Raw genomic sequence first — 27018 nt, forward strand, 5'->3', positions numbered from 1 at the left:
GATATGTTGGATTACAAACTGCAAAAGCACAGGCAACATAGGCAAGGAAAGCACGATTTATATTTTAAAGCATCCAGTGAGTATTAACTTGTTTATTCCTACTATATATAATCTATTTTTACATATTTCTAGTAATGTAATATTCAGCATTAGTTTCTTTCTTAAAATAAAAGTACAAAATAGCTGCAAAATGCACATGGAATAAATATATAATTAGTGTATTTTTTAAAGAACATTGCAACAAAATATTAAATGACATATAGTATAAATAACACTTTTAATTAAATGTTGTGCGCTTGTCATAAAAATTACTTTCCCCAAATGTATTAATGTTTTTAATCAAACAATAAATAAATGTATATGCTTACCCTCTGTATTCTATGTATTTATAAATGCATCCTGCAATTAGCATGGCAACCAAGGCATAGTACCAAGAGCAAATGAACATCAAAGCAAGACACAAACTCATTCCTAAGAATGAAAGAGTCCTGAAAGGAAACAGGGGCTTAGTTGGGCAAATTTATGTATATGTTCTACTTAATCTAATACAATGACAGAGTTTCTAAACTAACATCATTCCATATACATGCTTAACAGAATAATGCTAATACAACAATTAATCATATTCTATGCCTGGCTTTTTCCAAGGAATTCAAGGTAATGTATAATAATTCTGTGACATGGTTTCAATGTTACAAAATGAACTGGCGTCCACAAATTATAATGCTAAATTTATAACATAAGGCTGTCTTTCTAAATAAAAAAATGTAAAGATTTAGAATTATTCCAAAGATGTACCCAGAAACCATTTTTCTTTTGGAAATATATGCATGTTCTATCAGATACTTTCTTTCCAATGTATACTATTTTTTCATACTACAAGCAAAACTACGGCATTAACTGTTTGTTATGTTTTAATTTGATTGTCACCTCCAAAGCCCTGCATGGTTTAGGATATGTGCAGGAATACTTTCTCTCTATAATATCTGCCCATTTAGATATTGTAGGGTAGCCCACTGTGTCATTCCACTGTCATTGTTGGGAATTATGTAAGTGGGCCTTCTCAAATATTGTTCCTATATTAAGGAACAGCATTCCCCCAAATGTCTTAGTGGAGGCCTCCATTCTGGTTAAAAAAAAAATCTATTAAATCCTGGTTCATTCATCAGGACTTGGGTAATAATAATAATAATAATAATAATTATTATTATTATTATTATTATTATTATTGGGTGAAGCTAATCTGTACTATTTGTTTTAAGCTAATTTTCAAGGGTTAAAATTATATCAGTCAGAATTGATTTCATTCACCGTGATTTTTATAAGACTAGTTACATAAATTCATACATAAATGTTCTGCACTAAATAAGAAATTTCCAGTGCAACCCATTACTAGATTATCAATTTATTAGAATATGCATCAGAAGTCTATAAATAAAAATAACTCTATAAATCTTTTAGGAACATTTATAAGTGAAATTGTATATGTGAAGTCTGTTTAAGCTCTAATTTGTGCAGTGAGATATGCTTCCAATTCCTATATTCTGTTCAGTCAGAAATAATACTTTGTTCTTGTTATCTATTTTCCTGTTCTCTTATGGAATAATGGGAAATAACTCTCTTTCCTTTATTTCTTATACAAAACTGTATTCTCTTATAGAGTCTTGAAGTAAATATGCAAATAAAACAAATAAAAATATTTTATAACTAAAAATGTAAGTTATCTTAAAAAAGAATAAATTTATAAACCAAATGCTTCCAGAATTAAATTAGTAAAGAACATGGCGTACCAGTGATAATATTTGAAACGAGGTCTCCAGTTTGGTGTTCGGAGAAGAGTCTGAACTGCACATGCCAAGTTCACAAACAGATAGCACATAAGGAAAAACCTAGGGAAAAACATGTTTATAATTTAAATGAATAGCACTATTCACTCAAGACATGGGAACAGAGATAATCCAGTGAAAGAAGAGGACAAAGTTACAGATAGAAATTGCAATCTTAAAAAAATTCTGATGGTAAACATCTATGGAGATTCTCAGTCATCCAGGTCATAGTTATCTCAAAGATGCTTTTTTTTCACGAGGCAACTGGACTTTTTTGTTTTTTCTTTGAAGACGTTTCACTTCTCATCCAAGAAGCTTCTTCAATTCTGACTGGATGGTGGGGAATGGAAAGATTTATACTCCTTGCAAACAGCTGGTCATTTGCTTTCTTTTAGCGAGTCGTTAGTGCTACCTGGAGGCTTATCTGTGTCCTCAGGGTCACCTGATACAACATCATCTATCTCCAGTCTACAATGCAGTCCTTTCAACAGTTCCAAGAAGGTTCCATACACATTTGCACCACTCAGGTGACCCTGAGAACACAGATTAGCCTCCAGGTAGCACTAACGGCTTTCACTAAAGACAATTAAGTGATGTGACATGTGATTTGTTGCCTTTCTGCAGTTTCAAAAAAGCAAAAGTTCTTTTCAGACTAACACAAAAACTGAATTTTGAGCTATTAAAAAAGAGACAAAACTTGCCAGAGTGTGATTCTATATTCCACTTCACAACATTAAATAAAAAAGGGCATCGTTCCATAATATACTATAATGCCTATCCCAACCTTGTGCTTTATGAGTTTGATGCTCACTTGTGAAAGAAAGTAAAAAGCTGGTAGTGGAGAAACAAATAACAGTGTTATTTCTCCATCCGATTTTTAACATCTTTGTCAGTAAAAGAGAGAGGAAACTTTCCCCTGAATCTATTACTGTGGGGAAAGTCTAAACCAGTGGTTCTCAACCTGTGGGTCGAGACCCCATTTGGGGTCGAACGACCATTTCATGGGGGTCGCCAAAAAAGGCTGTCCGCCATTTTTTCCCCTTTTCTTTGGCCACGCCCCTGGCACCTGGTGATGTATAACTGGTTGGGGGTCACCACAACATGGGGAACTGTATTATGGGGTCGCGGCATTAGAAAGGTTGAGAACCACTGGTCTAAAGAGACACACACAACTTACGTTTCCGTGTCACCTTTAAAGGAGAGATTTTCTCCTTCTTCGCAGCCACTGTAAACAGGAAACCTACGTTTTTTGCTATGGCCTCCCTACTGTGGGGTTACAAATGTACTGCAACCTCATGCCACACAAAAGGACTGAAAATGTACGCAATGAGAGTGCTTGATAGCGCAGTGCAATCATCCAGATTCAAAGGGCAAAAAGTGACCAGGAGATTTGTGAGCACAGACCTAGCATTAAACGTGTATCTTTCTGTCATATAAGCATTTCTCCCAACAACTTTGGCTCTGTGTCATCTTACCAGCTACAGATGGGAAATGCCTGATTGAATGACATATTATAAGTGGAGTGAGTGCTCGGTCAGTAGTCCCAGACCGAGTGCAAGGTGCAGTTTCTCTCACTTTCTCAGAGCAATATTCTCAAATCATCACCAGTGTATATATATTGTTACAAATGCAAGTAAGAATTTGTATTAAATTTGCAGGAAAAATTCTTAATCCATCTTTCATTTTCTCTTTTCCCTAACCGACTGTTATTGTCTGATATTGTTTTTAATATAACATTATTTATCTTTTTGATGTAACTAAACATCACACTATCTCTTGCATCTGTTATTGCAATAGTCCACTTTTTATATAAGAATGATTCTTTAAAATATTTTATTTTGCCTATTCTTCAATTTTAGCTTTAGGGTTTTATTAAAACAATTCTATTCCTTTTAAAGTTGTTCTATTAATTTTGTCTTTTTTGACATTGTCTCTGGAACTTCTTATGACTTCTTATGACCCAACTTTACTGGAGTGCTTCCTAAAAATAAGACTGCATTTTTAAAATGATTTTAAGATAAATTACAAGACAAATATGTTAAAATCTACACAGATATACCTACATGGAGAGTATTGGAGCCACACTATCCAGAGAAGCAATAAGAATTCCAATCTCACAAATAAATGCAGTGAGGAGCAAAGCCCATGTAGGTTCTCCATTTGCTTTTCCATGACCAAACACCTTAAAAAAACATAACTGTGTTTATTGAAAAGATACACAGTTCAAGTATAATTATCAACTGCAGTAGGTTATCTTCTATAATTTTTGAAAGTCACAAATCTGAAGCAGCTTAGTTCGAAGTAAGTATACACTTCAAGCTTAGATTGGCATACCATCTTTGGAATATAAGTAGACATAAAATGGCAACTGGGACTCAAATTTCCATCGCTAAGTGATGGCTATTATACCTGTAATCCCAGTTGCCATTGTTAACAGAGTTCCATGGTCAACTCCTTGCCAGCTTCCCACAACCAAGTCAGCGAAGAAGCCAGCAAGAAATTGCAAATCCCAGGCAGTTCACAAGCAGACCAGCAGGCAGCTAAGAGGCTGTGCTGCCAGAGGGATGCACAAAGGGGCAAGGGAGGCACAGTGAGGCTCAGGGGAGAGTGCATAAGGGTGTGCAAGGGAGGCACAGTTAAGTGTGGGAGGAGATGTGCAAATGTAGCATGGAAAGGCTTGAACAGGGTATGCAGGGGTGTGTGAAAGTGGTGTGGTGAGGCTCAGAGTTGCAAGGGAGGCTCGGGTAAGGTGCACTAGTGGCTAGCAAAAGCAAACAGTAAAGTGTGCAGGTAGTAGAGACCATCCTTGCCAGCTTTCCCATTGGCTTTCTGGGGAAGCAGCAGCTCAAATGATGATCACATGATCAAAAAGCCCTCTAACCAGTTTTAAGTGTGAGCTGCTTGCCAAGGTCAAAATTACATGATGGTAGGGATGACCAGAACTCCAAGCACTGTCTGTAACTACTATTTGTTCAATGCCATCATAACTTCAAATTCATTCATTGTTGAATGAATGATTATAGGTTGAGGACTATCTGTATTACATCAGATACCCAAGGAAAAGAAAATATTGATTTTAAAAATAAATTCTCTGCTTTATGGCAATCTCAGTGAATATGTTCCATTGAACAATTTCTGATGAGATCAAAACTAATTATTACACAGGCTTTGAAAAGATCAGCTCCAATAGTAAAGGCCTCATATTGTTTTGAATGAATTTCAAGAAATTAGTTAGCAGAGGCAACAGTAATGAACAGTAGTAGATACAATCAAAATCATGTGGAGATTATTATTTCATTTTTGCCCTGGTTCATCATAAACCCCAAAAAACTAATTATGAAAATATATTTACAACATAATACAAAGCTATATAAAACAAATATAAAACAGAGTATAATTATCACAGAATCTCTCAAAGACTAAAGTACTTTGTGTCAACTCCCCAATAAATAAATAACCAAATAAAAGTCCTATGGTTGATGGATGATGTTGACCAATAGTCAAACTTACATGCTTGTCAATCTTCACAGAATCCATTTCCTGCTTCCTCTGTGGACTGGTCTGGGCAAAATTGCAGGAATTTGGGGCTGTGCTTCCACTTAAAGCAGGAGCATTGTCAACATGGTTCTATACTTTCCAAACAATTGCAACTTCTCTCCGGGGCTCTGACATTCCCATGCTTTGATAATTCTTGCAGTAGTCCATTATTAAACAACCCATGGTTTGCCAGACTTATATATATTGAATAAAAATAGGCTCAGAGAGTGAAAAGGAGACATGTATATGGCACTATCAGATTAGGACTCCAAGATTTGGGCTGCAAAATTCTGGACATTTATTAGATTACACAAAGAGATACTAAAAAATAATTTTCACTGCAATTATCCAGATTTTTGTGGCTCAAAACTAGTAAATGTATAATAAATTACAAACTAGGTTTCCAGCTACTTACAATAACCTCTTTTCTACCGAACATAATCAATAAACTGCAGGGACAGCTCAGTCTTGTACATCAATCTGATAACTGCAATTTTACAACTGGAAGTCAGTTATTCACCTTCACTAAATTTGATTCCTCTTTATCTTATCCTACAAACATAAAAACCGATAGTATGACTCATTTGAATGATGATGCATACTTGATTTGCCTTGATCTTCCTTCCTTTCCCCATTCTAATTTTATGATCACTTCTTCACTTGTCTGGAGTAACTACTCCTGTGTGGTTGTGGCTAGCATACATTGTGACCTATACATTGCCATTCTGATGGTGAGGTGATGAAAAGAATACCCTTTGTAATAGGCAAACATGATAGCAGCAACTGTTACTGCAGTTATAGTTAGCAAGCAGCAGCATAGACTTATTGTACTGTCCCCTGCTTTATTTAGACCAGCTGAATTGCTCTGTAAGCCACAGTAGGTGAAATGAGGTCAAATCGGTCTGAAAGGATTGCGGCTCTGAACAGACAGCCATCAGTTAATTCTTTAGCGCTATCTAAGTACGGGAGCAATATATCTTCAGGTTCCTGGCCCCATCTCCTCTCCATCCACTTAATCTAAAGGTGTTCAGTTGTGCTTCTCGGCAGCAAGTCGGTTTGGAGAAAGTGACACAATCAATGCTTGACTTAGCACAGTAGCCACATTTGAAATTCCAATTTATACAGGAGAGTAGAAATATGGTGTGTGTAATGTATATGTATATTTGTATATGTATATATATATATGTGTGTGTGTGTGTGTGTGTATTACTCACACATACACACACACACACACACACACAATTTCATCAGAAGCATGAAATGGCTTGTCTGATGTAGGATTTAAATTGGGGGTGAGGGAGAAAAGTGGGATGGAAATCGATTTTTTTTTTTGCAATGATACGCTATTATGGCTCTCCTCTTTTGATATCATGTGATCCAGTAATCTCAGCCTGCTATCATGATATTAGATCTTCTCTTGCATCATAAGGTTTGAATGTCCTTCTCTCTTACAGGCTATGACTGCCTTAGAAACCTCTCATTAAATCTGGCTACCACTATCAGCACAAGTGGGAAAAAACTACAGTTAAACAAATGAATAACATACCTACCAAATAGATTCCTTTTACACCAAAGATAAATAAAATAAAAAATAAACACAGAAATTCACCTGAAGAAATGGAACAATGCCATCTCTTGCAATTGCCTGCAGTAGCCGGGGGGCACCAGTGAGACTCTGAAGACCAGCACCACATGTGGAAAAGAATGAACCAATTACAATAACCCATGGAGAGGGCCATGCCAATGTACCAATCACTAGGTTTCCATTAACTGCTTGTCCAAATCTTGTGGGAAAGAACACATGCAACATTAAACAAACGAGAGCTAAATAAATTATACACACAAAATCACTAACTTAATTTAAAAAACTCCCTTCAGAAAAATGTAGAAGTGTTGGCATACACACTTTTCTTATGACGAACAAAAATGCACCTGAGGAAGGACATCTGTCCCCCCCCACAAAAAAAGCTGCTTTTTATTTTTCTAGTATTTTACTTTCTCATTTCACACATTCATTCACTTAAAATTTTATATCTTAATTTTAAATATATAGATTTTACAAAGAACATGAGAAAAGCTCTTTCTACATACTTGTCTCTCAAAACCACGCCTTCTATGCAGGCTCCAAAAAGAATTATACAGGAAAGATCTGTAAAATATGACTTAAGGAACTTTAAAGCAAACAAAATTGGGAGAAGTGCTCCTTAACACTGTACACTGCTAGCATTAAAGAACATTTTGAAGAAAAAAATGAACGTGTTAAGAGTTGAATATCTAATTAATTCTATCACAAAAATTATCACATTTGTATTTAGCTCTCTATTGTTTTCACACGTACATAAAATAAAAATGTGCAAGGAAGGCCCTTTTTTCACATAACATTTCAAAACTGTTATTTGTAATGTGCTAATAGCTAGTTTTTCATATAATCTCACAATATATATTAAATCTAGTGTAGAATGTATCTATTTAATGTATCTTTTATCAGTATTATCTTAAATTTTATTGATTTTTATTTATGAGAATTAAAGTATGTACGCCAAATAATAAGTTTATTCATTCCTATTCACAGAAAGGTAAAATTTCAGCTTAAAGTCTGGTTAACTCTAATTTTAAATTTTTACATAAATAAAAATCTAAAACTTAAATGAAACATTTAGAATTCTGCAAAAATTAGAATTTACTGTAATATACAGTATTAGTTATTTGCTTTGGAGTATATACAGTATAGATGGCTCTCAATATTCTAGTATATTTACTAAATACAGAAGTTAGGATGTTCTTGAAATTGCATAAAAAGGATACAGATAAATGATGTAGTTGAGATGGCTAAAATTGTTCCAGTTGGAATAGATTTTTGAGCATCCCGAAGATCTCCAGACCGATTTGAACCTGCCATAATACCTAAACACAAGGACAAAATAATTTATTAAAAATGTCATTAAGGAACAGAGCAATCTGTTTAGTTCATTATTTGAACTGAAGTTAAGTGAATACATTAAGAAATTAAATGTTTATATAAAAAGCAACAAACTAAGCTTAACTGCCTTCATTCATTCATTGAGAAAATTAGACAATGACCAATTATGATTTAAAACAAATTTCTAATACAGTCTATCAGAAAATGAGAAAGAAAATAAACAAGGTTTGGGAAAGTAGAATAATAATTATTTTTCAATATGCAGAAGAGTATTGAGGCAGAAAAATGTGTTTTCTATTCTTCCTCATGGGTTAATTGTTTTATTTATTGGATTTATATGGCCACCCACTCACCCTCAGTGACTCTAGAAGGCTTACAAACAATAAAAAACCAATATAAAAAGAATAAAATCAATAACTCCCAAGTGTTTGTTTTACTTATTAATAGGTTGTCTGTGTTGCGTTTTATCTCTGTAAAGACAGAATTCAGTTTTCTATTTATTCATTCATATTGTGTAAGATTATATGCTTATTTATTGTAACAGATGACTATAAAACAAAGAAATTACATAATCTTAACCTAAAACAGAACGCAAAAAACTCCACAAAATACAATTTAGAACTCAGGAAATTATGTTGTTTTATAAATGTAATAATACTTTGGACTGTTTAATCCTTGGAAGAATGAGGGTCTACTTAATACCACCAAACAGAATAATCCACTTGCTGAAATCCATTGGAGAGAAACATTTTTGTTTCTACTGTAATGACTACAAATTCCTTATATATCTTACATTAAAACTGCCACCAAATGTACAAGCAATGTATCCTCTTATTAACTTTAACGGCTGGCCAACAGGAATATTTTTTCAGTGGGAGTATTTGTTCATCATTGAAGCCTGATTAATTTCAAAATAAAATGCACACATATGCCAAAGGCTGAAACTGAAATCTACCTTAATTTGCCGCGAATAATAATAATAATAATAATAATAATAATAATAATAATAATAATAATAATAATAAAGTTGGAAGGGACTTTGGAGGTCATCAAGTCCAACCCCCTGCTCAGGCAGGAAACCCTATACCATTTCGGACAAATGGCTGTCCAGTTTCTTCTTAAAAACTTCCAGTGTTAGAGCATTCACTGCTTCTGGAGGCAAGTTGTTCCACTGGTTAATTGTTCTAACCGTCAGGAAGTTTCTCCTTAGTTCTAGGTTGCTTCTCTCCTTGATTAGTTTCCATCCGTTGCTTCTTATCCTGCCTTCAGGAGCTTTGGAAAATAGCTTGACTCCCTCTTCTTTATGGCAGCCCCTGAGATATTGGAACACTGCTATCATGTCCCCCCTCGTCCTTCTCTTTGCTAAACTAGACATACCCAATTCCAGCAACCATTCCTTATATGTTTTAGCCTCCAGTCCCCTAATCATCTTTGTTGCTCTTCTCTGTACTCTTTCTAGAGTCTCAACATCTTTTTTACATCGTGGTGACCAAAACTGGATGCAGTATTCCAAGTGCGGCCTTACCAAGGCATTGCAAAGTGGTATTAATACTTCACGTGATCTTGATTCTATCCCTCTGTTAATGCAGCCTAGCACTGTGTTGGCTTTTTTGGCAGCTGCAGCACACTGCTGGCTCATATTTAAGTGATTGTGCACTAGGACTCCGAGGTCCCTCTCACAGTTACTACTATTGAGCAAGGTACCCTCTACACTATATCTGTACATTTGGTTTTTCTTGCCTAAATGTAGAACCTTACTTTTTCACCACTGAATTTTATTTTGTTAGATAGTGCCCAGTGTTCAAGTCTGTCCAGATCCTCCTGTATCCCAAGACAGTATAAGATGACAGTGCAGGAGTTCAAATTGTCCATTACTGGTTGGAGATGTTTCAGACAATTTATTGTTAAGAATGTGTAACCATGATGACTATATGACATTTCAACAGTATCTTTTACATGAGGGAACAAATCCAGATACCCTCTTTCATTACTCAGGGAAAGGAACACAGAGACCACATTTTAAGGCACAGTACCAGCCGCTGTCAAATTTCCAATTTAATTTCTTCTTTGGCATAAAGCATAATCAGTATTTTCTTTGTCATTATTAAGTTTAATGTTTCCTTTTTAAATTAGATTATATTTCAAATCAGGAACACCGTAACTGAAGAACCTTGAGCAGTGGAAAAAAACTTGAGGGACATTAGTGAAACCAGAATAAACTGCAAGTTTTTTTCAGGAATTAAAAATTTAAATTTGAATTTAAAACAAGCAGAATTTTTTCAGTAACCCAACATGTATGCCAATGTCTAGTACATACTTTGCCTATATGAAATTATGAGATATGGAACAAACCTGCTCCATGGACATAAGACAGTTATTAATAATGTTGTCACATTCTTGTTCTGTACTGTTTGAGCAGTGCAGGTGACAAGAAATGAATAAGTGAAAACTACCTGAACAGGATAGCATAATGTAGTGGTAAAGTCTATTCCTCAGAATCTTCTGTAGAATTCCAAAAGGTTTCTTGGCAAAAATAAAAAAAAAATTACAGGTAGTTCTTGACTTATGGAGGCCAAAACTTATGTTGCTAAGCAAGACATCTCTTAACAAAAGTGAGTTTTGCCCCATTTTATGACTTTTTCTTGCCACAATTGTTAAGTGAATCACTGCAGTTGTTAAGTTAGCAACACAGTTGTTAAGAATCTGGCTTCTCCACTGACTTCAGTTGTCAGAAGGTCACAAAAGATAATCATGTGACCCCAGGACACTGCAGCCGTCATAAATATGAACCAGTTGCCAAGCATCTAAATTTTGATCACATGACCATAAGGATGCTACAACGGTCATAAGCGTGAGAAACGGTCATAAGTCACTTTCTCCAGTGCCATTGTAACTTTGATCAATCACCAAACAAACTATTGTAAGTTGAGAACTACCTGTAGCTAGGAAGGTTAACCAAAAGAGAGAGAGTTTAGAATTGTTGATAAAGAGAATTAAAAGTACTCAAGAAAACGAAAGGTCTTTTCGGGTGCGTGGCTTGTGTTTTCTTAAATACAAGTACAGTATTTATCCTTAATAGGGACAGAATAGTACCCCGAACACAGGCTCTCCCACTTGGTGACAGAGAGTGGACCATTTCCTTGGCTTGGCAGCTTGCTTAGAGTGTTCTAGGGCAAAATAATTCTGACCCCTTTGGGAGACTTAAACATTATTAGGGACTTTTCAGCAGGAGCTTCCTGTTAAATTCCATCAACTTGCATCAGCTTTCTAAAGCTGAATGATAAAAGAAATTAATACTGGCTTGGCTGGGGTTTAACTTCTAGGGATACTAATCTCCAAGGACAGGGAGAGGAACTCTTCTGCAACTGGATCTGCACTTGGGAAAATCAGTATTTCAAGCAACAGAGAATGTGGCAATATGCAGCAAGGAGAGAATGCAACGGAAAAAAATTATTTTTTTCAATTGGGGTTAGGGAGAGAATATTGAGGGGAAATTCTTCATTTTCATTACACTATTTTAGGTATTATTTTGCAAAAAAGAAAAGGAAACATTTTGCTGTTAAAATCTATCTTTTTGTGCAAAGCACAGCAAGGAGACAAAGTAACACATGTTGCAAACAGGCTGTCCATATTCGCCTTAGTCCATAAATAGTATATATACTGCCCCACTTGTTTGAGAAAAAGGATGTCTATATGTTGTAGATTGTAAACTATTACAGGGGGAAGGCTGTTACAAACAAGCCATACACTCTTTAAAATAATAAAGAAATGGCCAAAGTGCTGACTTCCGGTTTGCCATCACAGCACTGGCAGACGTATGGAGGCGAGCTCTGTCTACAGCATCCAGTTTTATCCCGCTGGGGGACCCTGGAAAGGGTCGAAATCGCCCTGTAGGGGTGACAAGCAAGGAGAGGACCCCGCTCGATCGCGGAAGGGTGGCAGCACTTCCTCTCCAAACCATCAAGGAAAAGACCGGCCATAGCAATATGGCTCGTTATTAAGCTGCTGACAGCCGAAGTCAAAACTACAACCAAGCATCTTTAAAGCAACATGGATGAAACTGGATGAGATCTGATCTTCTCTTTAATACTTTAAATATTTTTCCTGCAAAAGTTGCCCCAAGTATTTCTCTCCCTGTGAGGAGAGAGGGAAGGGAATTCTTACCCCACCCTCTAAGAACAGCGACGACTGACTACCCAGGGAAAAAGAGCAATTATAAGAAAAATTCTAATTTAACTGGATGCATATACTTTTAAAATTTGGGAACGAAAAGTTTTCCTATTCTTACTGGAGATATTGGCTTTTATTTAAAAAGAAAAGAAATAAACCTTGAAGAACTATTATTAAAAATCGGGACTTAAAAAGTTTTAAATGGCATTGGTGGCATCTTGTGGTGAAATATGGTATTACAATTTGTTATTGACTAAAAGAGACTTGGCTTGAAGCCCAGAACTTAGAAAAAACTCTCTCAAACTTGACAGAAACACAGCTGTAAAGAAAGAACTGCAAGGTGGTTTATCTGGCCTGTTTGAACTATGAAGATAAACCTTTATTGACTTTCAGAATTATATGTGGGAAATTATTTTCCTATTTCTTTACATGAGAAGTCTTTGTTACTAGATGAGATGATGGCATACTTTGGATATAAATTTTTACCTGCCAAACAATTTCCACTATAAGACTATCTCCAACACGTGAAATAGATGTCACACATCTAGCTACAAAAACTATTTTTAACATTTGATTTTAAAATCCTTAACTTAATACATTATCAAGAGAATATGGATGAAGATCAGGAAAAAATCCTTTCTATGTTGAAATCTATACATAAAACTATTCTTTCAGCATGTAACAAAATAAGAGGCAACATAAAGGAACAAGATCCCAGCTTAGATATACAAATCCAGATTTTGACTACAACCAAAGACCCAATAATGCAGAAAGCAACAGGAGAAATGGAACAACTAAATATTAAGACAGAGAAACCCAACTGACCAACAGATCCAGCCAATGGGGAAATTAGAAAAGAGAGTGACAACATTGAATATGGAAATATTTTTTCATAAATCAGAAGAAACTTGAGGAAAAGGAAGAACAACAGACTGAACGGAAGATAAACTTATCAGGACCACTGTGGGAAACTGGAATAATGGGGAGGCGACCAAAGAAATATAATGGGGCTAGTTCTTCCAAAAAAAATGTAATTAAATGGTTTTTCTTAATTCAAATAATACACCTAATAATAGAGGGAGAACTGTTTGTTGAATTAAAAGTACTGACATGGATGGTTAGTTGTCAAAGGAAAAAAGCCAGAGTAAGGCTGAAAGAAACTAGGGTTTTGATTTATTAGGGGGGATTTTATACTATTGATTAGAGGGTTGAAGATGGTCGAATATAGATAATTTTTTTAGAAAATAAAGTAACATTATAACTGAATAGGTAAGATGTGTAATAAGATTAATAGAGTTTTGGTTTAATATGGTAAAAAAAGATTTTTTTAGAAAATAGAATAAGATTATATGCAAATAGATAAGATGTATATTTAGAATATTAGATTTTGCTATAAAAGGGGGAAAATGTAGAAGTTGAGATAAGGGAAACTCTAGTCACTTAAAGCTTAGAAATTATAACATACCAAATGTTAAGTTGAATATTGAGGGGAAATTAAAGCCTGGGAAAAAAGCTACAATAGGACACTGATGTATATAAGATTGAATGTAAACACCATTAAGATATTAGGAGTTCAAAATTACTGATTAATGTAACAAAGATACTTTTACTTAGTTGATAACAATAAGAATCATATTAATTCAATATGAGATAGTAGATATTAAGGGAAAAAAAGAGGAAATATTTGATGTTGTAACTTGAGATTTGTGCTAAAGATTTGTTATGGAATCATTGATTACCCAGTCACCACGTTGCTTTTTAAATGTTTAATTGTAAAATTAGAAAATTAATAAAATATTATGAAAAAAAGGATATGGCCAAAGTGCTTATTACAAAGATAAGAAAAAGATGGGGAGAAGTGAAAAGTAATGCAATAGAATTTATTGCAACTCTCCATTTCAAAAACTCATTTATTTATTTATTTATTGTATTTAAGAACCACCCATCTACCTTAGAGACAGTTTTGGTAAAGTCCTTATGTGTTGAAGTTATTGCTGTGCTGAATTCTTGGACAGTGAAGAAAACAAACATACAAATAGTAGCTAACCAGGATCTGAATGAGTATATTGACCTGAAATATGTCATAAAGATTAGGTTGCATGCAAATGTGTTTGCTGGGGTGCTAGAGTTTGTGCTGTCAATGAAGAAACTGTTCTTCTCTGCACCAGTATTTAATTTGTGTTACTCAAAAATGTATACAGAAGTCTTACGAGGTGAGACCTACAAAGACTGTAGTTGATGACTGTTTTTTCCAGCCTCGTAAAAATAGATTTGGAAGGGGGGTTGCCTTCTTTGAATCCAAACATATACTGAATAATTTCTGCTTGGTCTCTAATGTTTCATTCTTGATGCTAGCATTCTAGAATTCATTCAAGGTGCTAAAATATGTGGTTCTGCTACAACTGTTTCAGGAGAAACCGATTATTTGATTGTTGTACAGTACTGTCTTAACATTTTTAGTAGGCAGGCAATATTAGATGGAGGAGCCTATTTCTCTTGGAAATCACCTTTGATATCCTTGCCTGTTGTTTTCCTTGCAAATAAGCTCATTGGGTATGAAATGTGTTAAGTACAATAATGTCATAACTCTGATCCATTGTCATGGGTACTATATTCTTCGAGGTTGCACTTTTAAAATGTTAATAAATATGTGTCAGTAGTCATAATTTCCAACTTTATCCCAAAAGTACTTTTTTTCAAAAGGCAACTAGGCGTTGTTTTCTCCTTGAAGATGTTTCGCTTCTCATCCAAAAGGCTTTTTCAGTTTGGGACTCAAATCCCAAAAGGAGGAAAAACGTGGTGATTCTTCCAAGCAGAATTCCTTATTGATCCACACTTACAGGCAGACTCCTGATAAACTGAAGCACTCTACTATCTACATCAGGAGTGGCAAACTGGCGGCCTGTGGGCCAGATGAGTCATGCGCAGGGCACGCTCACCCCAACTCCTCAAAGGCAGAAAAATCGCAATACGTCATAATACATCATGTGACATGATCAAGTTTGGCACCCATGATCTACATTAAGCATACAGTCTGAGAACTATTAGGGAGGGGTTGTCTTCACTGTCTTTTTCTCACATAAAATATCTGGACTGGACTGCCTTTTACTCCTCTAAATGCACTTCCTCCCTCCTGGGAATTGAGCTTTCTGCCCGCCATCATCAATTATCTATACTGCCATTTATTTTTACATATGTCATTGTGTGAGGTTAGGACCCTGAAATGCCGTTAAACAAAATTTTAGATAAATAATTATAATAACTACATTTTCTTATAGGAGGCAGAAAGGATGAAACAATACCTGTCACAGAAGGAAAATAAATCCCTACTAGAATGGTGAAATAAGTCATGATATCTGTATATATATAATAGGCTTGTTCATCTTTTGCTTCATCTAAAACAGGAACTGAAGGAAGTTCCTGTTTTTCCACAATTGTTCCTTTGTCTGAATAGCTGCTCCACAAATTATCTGCCATGGAAAAAAACAGAAGATTTTGATCACTCACAACCATTTTTTAAAATATATAAACCAGTCCTGATTCAAAAATCTTTAAACTTAGCCTCACTACTCATTCTGTCCCAAACTTACCAATTACAAAGCTTTCTCTGTCTCTGGGAAAAAATATCTACTTCATAAAAATGATGATGATGATATAGCCAATACCCCAGTGAAACTGTGGAAAAAATATTATGTACAGCTAGGACAAATCAAATGGAATCATAAAACAGTCTGAACATATGCAACAAATAAATCAGGAATTCAAAGTTAAATGCACAGAGAAAAGGGGTTAAACAAAGGCTGCCATTTGTTTTGTGATTCCTTTAAATTAAGGAGCAATTTGTATTGATCATATTAATAAAATTCTTACTATCAGTTCAAAATCACTAGTTCAAAAATTTTCCACTTCCCAAAATAATTTCCACTTGAATTCCAGACTCACCAAGTAAGACGCCACTTTTAATTCCAGGAATACCTTGGATTTTTGTGACATTATTTAACTGAAAATACTCATCACATGTAGCATTTAAGTTGGGATTATTGCCACAAAACCATCTCCACAACTGGGTGGTTACTGTTATGTTGTTTTTTTCAATATATTTAGCACAGGGAAAATCCTTATCTTTTATTAGGGTACGGTTTCCAAGAAGACATACACTAGAAAACACAATTAAACAAATAATTTAAAAGGCACTTAACAAAGACAATAAATCTTAAACTATTGTTGACACCTATGTCCTACTTCTAGCTTATATTATCAGCTCTGCTTATAAAGGAAATAGTCTGCAATAATCTTAAATTACTTTTTATTAATATCATGTGGCATCAAAATATTTCAAAAAGGGTGTTATTGGGGAATTCTTAAAAAAAGAAACAAAGGGAGGGAGAGGGGCTAGACATGGTAACTTCTGGAATTGTTGCTGTTCTATTTGAAATGGCTTTACTGTAGATAAAAAGGATATGCTGTATATGTGTTCACAGAGAGCCAATGTGGTGTAATGGTTAAGGCAGAAGGCTAGAAACCCAAAAGCCTGTAAATTCGAATCCCAATTTAGGCCCAAAGCCTGCTGGGTAACTTTCAGCCATTCCTTCTCTCTGTCAGCCTTATAAAAGAGGTAATGGCAAACCACTTCAGAAAATCTTGCCAAGAAAACTGCAGGGAGTAATCCAGACAGTTGCCAGGAGCCAACACTGATTTGAATGTTCACATTTCTTTACTTGGGTTGAGCAAGGTTTCAAAAGAGGTCCTTCTTAAAATTTGGATGCAAGTATAGTGTACCTCTTTGGAATCACTAAAGCAACAGTATTATGTACAAGGCTAGTATAGTGTAAGGCCCATGTAGCTGTTTTGAAAACTCCTTCGGTTGTCTGTATGAGTGAGGATGCACAGATACTGTATTTTGATCTCTCCCCAATGTAATTGTCTATTATTTGGGTTATTATTTAGGTAGTGAAGTATCAGATAGTAAGGGAATGTTTCCACAAACTGAAATGTGTATTGAGAATTTAATAAATGATTGAAGATCATTTATGATCTGTGAAGATCGTAAGAGATTAGGGAGTTGTGTGGATGGCACAACCATATGCTTAAAAGAACTGAAATAGAAATTAAAATGTTGACAACAATAAGAAATACTGGCCCTCCGTGAGCGTTTACCTCAACAAGTAAAAGGCTTCATTCTAGATACAGAATGGGGCTTCAGAACCTATAGTTCCCAAATGTCCCTAGATTTATGTTTAGGACATTGAAAGGACAGGTGTATTCTCAGAGTCAGAAGCAAATATCCTTCTCTATGTGAACTGGGATCTTAATAAAGTAAGGCCCCAGATCCCACAGATATACTCATATTCAAGCAAATGGAAATACAGCTTTATCTTTAGCCAGTTGAGATAACAGTGCGTGCACTCTATGTTCTATTCAATTTAAAGCTCTGTGCATTCAAAAGAGTGATCTGAATGATCTGAATTATTTTGTAGGATCTATCCAAACAAAGGTATAGGACATATGGATTCAAGGTAAATTCAAAATAATTTTAAAACACTGAAATGTGAGGCTTTACTACAGATAAGCAAGCAACTACAACAGCTTCATTTAAATATCTATTACAAAGATGACTGTGTTCTAAAAACCCCAATCACATTTCTTTGTGCATCTTTAGGAAAGCTCAGATCACAACAATTTAATTAACTACTATTATGCATCTGATAGATTAGTGCAGGGGTAGGTAAACTTGGCTCTTTTATGACTTGTGGACTTCAACTCCTAGAATTCCTGAGCCAGCCATGCTGGCTCAGGAATTCTGGGAGTTGAAGTCCACGAGTCACAAAAGAGCCAAGGTTGCTTACCCCTGGATTAGTGGTTCAAAGATCTGAAACATCAGAAAACATGGCAATCAGGCTTTGAAACTCTATTGCAACAATGTTCTCTCCCATCCATGGTTACACTTGAATGGAATCATTTCGAAAAACCTAGGATAACTTTTTGACATGTTTCAAGGGCTTGACCTGATGTTGCTTTAGCCCTTTCTAATGCAAACATCACTAGTATTATTTGTTACTGGACGTATTTTATATTTTACCTTTTAACAAGATTAAAATATTATAAATATCATTGAAATTTAAATGTAGTCATGCACTTACGGAAAGTCCGGAGGATGAAATGCAGTTTTAATAACCCCTGCATAAATAGCCATAATTGAAAGGATTACACAAGCCAAGAAGACTAATGCAAGTTTATTGACATATTTGACTCCCACAAAAACAACTATCGCCATCAGAGCAACAATACACGTCCCATAAACTCTCATATTGTTTAATGTGGCCTCCTCGCTTCCATGAAAAATAGCAGCATTAGGAGAAATATATTTCTGTAAGACAAATATTGAATACTGTTTTAGTACAAAGTTCCAAGATTATAGACTAAAATTTTAAACTAAGTTTTAAAATAAAAAGGAGATAACTGGTAACTTTGTCACCTCAACAGTGTCACTTTGGACAGTGAGATGGATAGCATATAAATTTAATATATAAAAAATAAATAGCTGGTTCAGTTCAATTCATTATGGTCGAACACCAGGACAAGCAGAATGCTCTATGAATATATATAAATATATATATCGATATATAATAAAGGAAATAGGAATGATTTATAATTTATAATGATTATAATAATGATTATATAATAATAATGATTATATAATATATAATATATATAATATATTATATATATAATATATATATATATAATATATATATAATATATATATAATATATATTATATAATATAATATATAATAATGATTATATAATAATATAAATTTATAATGATTCCTTATAAACTGAGGAGACATCTGAGAGAAGAGAAGCAACTGATGAAAATGAAAGAATATTGCACCGAGCAAATTATGCTGAGGATTAGATAGTGCTTGGGAGTGGCTCTTGCTCAATGTTTTTGCCTAAGTGGGACTTCTCCCTTGCCTTTTGTTCTTTCTCATTTAACTTCTCCACCTTGAGTCATCTCCACCCACTTTTGTTCCTTTCCGTCTTTGTTTCATATCCCAATGTAGTTTACACTTTTCTCTTACCAAGAGGCTCTATCCTGTATTTCTTCTTGGCTATTTTTACTGGACGGAATGATGGATTGTGTGCATTCAGTATTTCTATATACCAGTATGTGAACATGGTCTGTGTATTTGTTAAGAAAGAATGGTTGGTATAAGCAGATAGGAATCAATTAATTCTGCAAATGGGGTAACTCATTTTAATATTAATGAAATAATAATTAATTATTTGATATTAATTTAAACAAAATAAAGGGATTTCTTTGTTCTGCCCCTATGGCACATGGACATATGCTTAAGCAAATATACACATACTGATTAGAATGGACAGGTTGAAATCTTCAGGATTGTTTCTGCTAGAGTTAGCAACCCCTACAATGAGAAGGGGGTAAGGTATTTATTACATAGGAAATTTACATTTGTATTTCCCTCCACGTTTTTGTTACTGCAGGTGAATATGCTTTAAATTGGCTGTGACGTTATTCACCTTCTAGAACAGTGGTTCTCAACCTTTTTATATGGCGACCCCCGGTCACACGGACGCGCCGCGCATGCGTGGCGGCGCCCCATGCACGGCGCGCATGCGCGGCGGCGCTCCCTGAGGGGGAAAAATGGCAGATCGCGTTGTTTGGCGACCCCCGTAAAATGGTCGTTCGACCCCAAATGGGGTCACGACCCATAGGTTGAGAACCGCTGTTCTAGAAGAAGTTAGATGGATTTTTTTCCAGAGAGTGTTAGGAAGTGACACTTCTAGACTTTTGTCAGTGGGGGTTATTTTTGTCCGTGTTTTGATATTTTATTTTTGTTGTAAGCTGCCAGAAATCAGATTAAATTGTGGTGGGCATAAATTTGATAAATAAAATAAATTGCCATTTCTCATTTACATAAACATTTGTGTTTAACTCTGGTGTTTTGAAGTGACTGGAAATATTGTTGCCTTTGTGTCTGGAGTACTTCTGTAAACAGATACAGACTACTGTCATTAAGAGGAAAACATTACCTTAAATGAAAGACCTACCAGTAGAATTTCAATTGTGCCAAGAATATACATGGCTCCTGCGAAAGTTGTGCCCAAGTAAAAACAAAGTCCCACAGCTCCACCAAACTCTGGCCCTAATGACCGTGAAATCATATAATACGAACCACCAGCTGTGAAATTAAAATTGAAAAGACTCAAATTAGCACGGTACAGAACACATTAACCGCATTCAAAGCATATTTGTCTTGCTTAACTAATTGGAACACTAAATCAGATGAAGCATGCCAGAAAGGCAATCTGATCTGAAAGACTAAGTGAAATATTTTAGCAAGAAAGCACTGCTTAACAATGATGGACAATACTAAAGTTTGCCATGCCCTCTTGAAGGGGTATTCCACAAAACAGATTAGAAGCATTCCCTCAAAGAGTTAAAGCAGGTGCATTCTTTGGAGGACTTGTGTGGCTATTTCAAAGGCTATCCTAAGTGTCAGCATGCATATCCCAGGTACAGATAATATGACACCAATGCTTCAAGGAGGGAGGCTTAGGTGAGTCTACTATCTTTAAAACTATTTATTTTTGCATCTTGAAGTCAAGTTTTGAATTCTGGCGACTGCCTGGATTAGTCCTAAAGAATGCTTTGCTATTGTCTCCTTTCTAGGTCTGAGAAAGTGTAATTGGCCCAAGGTAATTCAGTTGGCATCATACATAAGGTAGGACAAGAACATACAGACTCTTGGTTTCTAGTCTAGCGCCTTAATCATTACACTGAACTGTCTCCCAAAAGACTTATTAGTGTAAATTAAGCATTTCTATCTTAACTTTCTAGCAATATAAAATATTTAGTACAGGTAATCCTCGACTTATGACCACTATTGAGCTCAACGTTTTGATTGCTGAGCGAGACAGATATTCAGTTAAGTTTTGTCCCGTTTTACAACCTTTCTTGCCACAGTTGTCAAGTGAATCACTGCAGTTGCTACGTTAGCAACACGGTTGTTAAGCGAATCTGGTTTTCCCATTGACTTTGCTCCTTAGAAGGTCGCAAAAGTTGTTCACATGACCCAGGGACACTATTACCATCGTAATATGAGTTAGTTGCCAAGTGTCTGAATTTTGATCACATGACTACAGGGATATTGCAAGTGTGAAAAATGGTCATAAGTCCCTTTTTTCAGTGCTTTTGTGACTTTGAATGGTCACTAAATGAACTGTTGTAAGTCGAGGATTACTTGTAATTCTCTTGATACAAATTGCGTGAATGGTATATTTTAATATTTGTACAAAAACATGGCATTCAACTATTATCCTGAGAGCTGTAAGAATAATTTAAATAAAAAGTCTAAGTCAGAACTATCAACCTCAAGTATATTTTAATATTTGTACAAAAATATGGCATTCAGCTATGAATCTGAGAACCATAATAATAATTTAAATAAAAAAACCTGTCAGAACTATCAACCTCAAGAAGAGTGACTGCTTGTTCCATCTCTTGACATATTTCATAGGCAAAATATGTTAAATATTTTGAGTATGGAATAGCAATTTCAAGCATTCTGAGGTCAGAACAAGGTAATTTGTATCCTAAAATTTGGGAACAGTACAAAGCATATCATTCCATTGTTTCAAGATGATTGTTTGAACGTTTTTTTTAATGGCACCATGAGGAGGAGATTACAGAATGAATGGGAGATTATCACTCATTTGTGAATCAACTGTTGCAACTCAGATATGCCCCCATCTCTCCCGTGTATAAGGAATGTAGGGACTAAGGGAGAAGAAGAAGAGAGAGAAAAGAGAGGGAGAGAGAAAAATAGATCATCTACTTAACTAAATTTCTTTCATCCTAATTTTAATGTTGGCTGGTTGATGGCTTGAGCCTGAACTATTCTTGATGCATGAATGACAAACTCTACATACTGCCAGTCTTGGATTCAGGAAGGACATTTCTTTTAAAATTTCTGAAGGTGAGCAGTAAATGGCAGATCCTGGGAATACAGGGCAGTGTGGGTAACCGGGGCTGGGAGCAATGGTAAAGATGTAAGGAAAGACTAACTGTACTTCATGTTAAAGAAAATGCTTACGACATTATTTTTTTTTATGAATTCACAGAAAAATACAATATAATTAATTTCTTTCACTGCATGTTTACAGATGTCATTAGATTTGGAAAAAGGTCACCACACTGTGACAAAAACCAGTTCAATTTTTCTGTAATATTGCAATCAAGAAAGACAAATGTCTTTTTTGTGGATTTTGATGTTAAAGAAACTATTTTAATGTTGAATTTAATAACAGCAGCAAGGTTATTGGTGGGTCAATATTGGAAGAAGGATACTCTGCCTTCTTTAGAAGAATGGGTATTTAAGGTTTCTAATCTAGCAGAAATGGCTAAAATTTCTGCTTATTTAAAGGACCATTCACAAGAGAGATATCTCAATGTATGGAGAAGATGAATAGAATATGTTCAGAAGAAGTATGGAACTATAAAGTTTCATTTATTTTTTGAGTAATGAATTTGTTTAAATTTATGATGTTAAAGTTTGAAGAGAGTTAAGGGTTAATATGATTTTGCTTTTTGTATAATTAGTAAACTTAATTAGATGTTTAGTATATTTGTATAATCCTGTACTTAGCTCTGGGAAGTCAGGGGGGGGGAGGGGGTGGGGAAGGATGAGTGGGAATTTTAGTAGTTCAGATAAGTAGAAATAGTTTTTATTGTATATATATTGAGGTTTCAATTTGGAGAGAGGAATTGCTCGGGCATTTCCCCCGGACTGCATCCGGAGTGAGAGGATAGAAGAAGGTGAGAAGTAAGTAGGAAGGTGGAGGAGAGGGGGTGAGGGACGAAGAGAAAGAAGAGGGAAAGAGGCAAGTTGGTTAGAGGGTGGATGCGGTTTGGGGGGAAATGGGTGAGCAATACCGAAAATGGTGTGTATTAATTTGTCTTATTTTTTTTATCTTAAGTATTTTTAAGATTGTATTGTATTGCAAAATTGAAAATAAAAAAAATTATATATAAGAAAAGAAAGACAAATGTCTAATCTAAACTAATGATTGAATATGGTGGTGAGTTTCTGGAGGTCAAGAAACTAAGCTGATTCCTGGTACCTGACAGAGGGTAACCTGATAGAAGGATACCTCTACTCTAAAAAGTAAAGACAAATCTGCTCTGGGGGATGTTTGACTCCCTCTAAATCAGGGATGTCAAACTGCCGGCCCATGGGCCGGACGTGTCACAAGGAAACCGCGCCCACCCCATTGCCAGCAATGGAGAAAAAGTTCCAAGACGTTGTGTGACATCGTGAGTTTGACATGTTTGCTCTAAATGAACAGGTTTGCATTCTGGTAGTGCTCATCATCACTGGAAATGATTTTTTATGGTCAGAAGTGCCTATTATTAACAGGTTGGTACCCTCTCCTGAACAAAGATAGTCACAAAGACTACCATACAAAGATGACTTCAAATTTAAATGTGGTCTATTGAGGCCATCTTGAAACTGGTTTGAAACTTACAACTAAGACAATGCAGTGGTAAAGTATCAGACTGGGCTACTTTTTACATGCCCATTATAGCTGCACTAAAAGATCTGCACCAGCTGCCTATCTGGTATCAAGCTACAATCAAAATCTTATGCCACCTAGAGGCAGGTTCCCTTAAAGAACCTCCACTGGTGACAATGCCCCCCCTCCAGGTATTGTATTTAGGAGTTTTGTGGGAAGGTCCTGCTCTTTGGATATTTTAAATATTTAGATATTTTAAACTCCATCTTATTCTAACCCCCTTTCTAAGCCATCAATCCTTGTTAACAATTCCATTTCAGCTATTTGTATTTAAACTTCTTTTACATTATTTTACATTAGAATGATTAAATGGCTATTATAAACTATTTTGTAGAGAAAGAGGATACAGAGATTATTTTTAAAAATAAACAAATAAGTAATAGTCAGGGATTAAGTTCACTGGTAATGTACATTATAAACCCAGATTATTAAAGATCCTTTTAATGCAATATTCCATCCCCTCCCCTCTAGAAGAGAGAACAATTTTACTTCTCAAGAGTATATTCTGTTCAAAACCAAGTAGATTTTCTTCTGAAGTAAAACACATCCCGGAGTAAATGCCTGACTTCTATTATTTTGGATTCATAGAGATTTCAGGGCTGGAGTTCCACCTATTCTCTCAAAGGCATATGCCTAACTGGTTATCTGCTGCTATCTGATAAACAGATAGGATATCTCTCATGTTAGTTTTGGCTTTTCTCTGTTGCTATTTGAAGAACAAAGGGGAGGCCTCACATATCACTGTACCCACCCAACTTATCTGGCAGAAGCTGCACAGTAGATATTAAAGGACAGTTGGCATTATCTTGTCTTTTGCATGGCCTGTCTTGTTTGTTCCATTCATTGCGTCTTAGCAAAGCAGACAAGAACAGGAATAAATCAGGCCAAGTTTTCATTTTTTGTGCTTTTCTCACAAACACCATTTTCTGCATGACAGCATTATCTTACATTATATGTTAAGCAATTCTTTCCTGCCTACCTTCCATATGTCTCATTTAATCACAGTGATCAATACTTCACCAGTAATGGAGGATTGTTTATAAAGTGCATGAAATATCTTAAAACAAAATTATATTTTGTTATTACCTGGAACTACACCATTTGTTGCTATTGCACTCATTGATATTGCAGTCAGCATAGTCTACAAAAACAAATGATAATAGTAAATGTTATTAAGAAGCAAAGAATTATGACTGTTTGCAAGATGTAAAAGGATTCACCCAGCTGCACAGTGGAGAACAATACTCAATTTTATAAAAAAACAAAAATCATATAAATAGACTAGTACAGAGCAGTAGAAACTTACATTGTTCACCAAGACAGCAAGATCCATGCGGCGATAATATCCAGGAACACTTTTTATAGTAACATTTTTTTAAAAAATGTTATTGATTATTGATCTGGAAAGGGCTCAGTCACTATATCCACATTATGAGAAGAAGAAATACTATACATTATTTATGTCTTCTCCCTTCTAGTTATTTATATAGGCTGTAACTATTACTTCATTTTGAAGCACAGAGCAGTAAAGAAAAACCCATGCCACATATATTCAGTCAAGTAATGTAACTCTTAGAACTGGAACAGATGGGAATACCATATGGCTGTACAAATGCCCAATTTATTTATTATACATAGCACATATATATAAAACTAAATATTATATAGTTTTGACCGGCTTTGGCACAATGAGAAACATTTTGCGGCAAGATGCACATCACTATTTGTATCACAAAATGTAACATAGAAAACTGTGTTAAAATAAATATTTATATATAAAGGTCTCCAAAAAGCTTGAACAATACAAGTAGAGTTTTTCACATCTTAGTCATCTTCTGGATGGGCTATTACAATGCATTCTAGTGCAATGGATTTGTCCTTGAAGGTCACTTTGTCCTTGAAGGTCACTTGGAAGCTATTGCTGACCCAGAATGCAGCAGCACAAACAGAGATGAACAAGCCCCATTGTGCTTACATAACATCCTTGTTATGCGAGTTGCATTGGATACAAACCAGCTTCTGACTGTAATTCAAGGTGCTGATTATTACCTATTATAGATGAGTATAGAGATGATCTTGAATTAGGTATTCAATGACCATTACCTGAATACCAGCTTAGCCTGGAAAGGGAGGAGGGGGAGTGAGAAAGAAACTCAAGATTCTTGATTCCCTTGGTATAAGAGGGAAGACAGCAATTGTCAAGTTTTTCAAGATTTTATTATATCTTGCAACAATAAAGTAAAATTCCAACAGTCTTCAGTTTTCTGATCTGGCCCACTTGAAGGGCTGATACACATGAAGCCCTTGCTATTTTAAGAGATTGCTTGTCTCTTATATTGTCTGCCCATCTTATGCATCCCAGCTTGATTTGGTCAGCCGGTTCAATTGGACCCACTGACAAAGCAGTGTTCTCTGGCTAGCCTTCAGAGGCAGTTTTTTTCTTGCCGCACCGGCTTTTATTCTTCCAATATCTGTATGAACCCTACTATGCCCATTTTTGAGAAATCTTTTTTTTTTAATGGGCTTTTCCCTCAGGCTTTGGGTTAGGATGTTGGTGTGGGGGATGTGGAAAGATGGTTTGTTTCCTTGCACAGGAATTGTGTTTATGTATGTTATTTTTTATATAATGTTATTCATTTCATTTTGTGAAGCTTCCCAGAGTAATTTTGTAATTTAATTCTGAAGGTGACCCATTTGCAGGTTTAGCTCAAATTACGCACTGCTGGTATCCATTGGCTCTCAACATTGGAAATAACTCAGAGTCTATAAGCTGCTAACAAATGTTGCTATTTGAAGCAAGAACAATTGGAAATAAATCAAGTCAATCAGCTGTTGAGAAAGAGTTTCCTTTGTCTTCATATCCTATTTATTATCTCTGTGGATGAATTACCTCCAGTGAAAATAAGGGTTTCACTTTCACAGTGTCAATATCAAGGATAAAATGAGAGAGAAAAATTAAAGC

General features: G+C 35.3%; 1 protein-coding gene across 5 annotated transcripts in view; it reads right to left on the bottom strand.

The window, feature by feature from the left end:
- SLC12A7 (solute carrier family 12 member 7) overlaps window positions 1-27018 on the bottom strand; it is a 142234-nt gene that overhangs the window by 36407 nt on the left and 78809 nt on the right. For all 5 annotated transcript variants that reach the window (XM_039329232.1, XM_039329233.1, XM_039329234.1 and 2 more), the window contains exons 5-15: window positions 25143-25197; window positions 20532-20662; window positions 18594-18820; window positions 16396-16610; window positions 15756-15923; window positions 8169-8267; window positions 7455-7512; window positions 6973-7147; window positions 3890-4008; window positions 1791-1889; window positions 369-488 (exon numbers count right to left, since the gene is read on the bottom strand). In XM_039329232.1, the coding sequence (XP_039185166.1) occupies window positions 369-488; window positions 1791-1889; window positions 3890-4008; window positions 6973-7147; window positions 7455-7512; window positions 8169-8267; window positions 15756-15923; window positions 16396-16610; window positions 18594-18820; window positions 20532-20662; window positions 25143-25197 (1466 nt within the window). The remainder of the gene's footprint in view (window positions 1-368; window positions 489-1790; window positions 1890-3889; window positions 4009-6972; window positions 7148-7454; window positions 7513-8168; window positions 8268-15755; window positions 15924-16395; window positions 16611-18593; window positions 18821-20531; window positions 20663-25142; window positions 25198-27018) is intronic.

This window comes from Crotalus tigris, unplaced genomic scaffold (assembly GCF_016545835.1).
Source record: "Crotalus tigris isolate CLP2741 ecotype Arizona unplaced genomic scaffold, ASM1654583v1 scf7180000024391.5723578, whole genome shotgun sequence".
Lineage (NCBI taxonomy): Eukaryota > Metazoa > Chordata > Lepidosauria > Squamata > Viperidae > Crotalus > Crotalus tigris.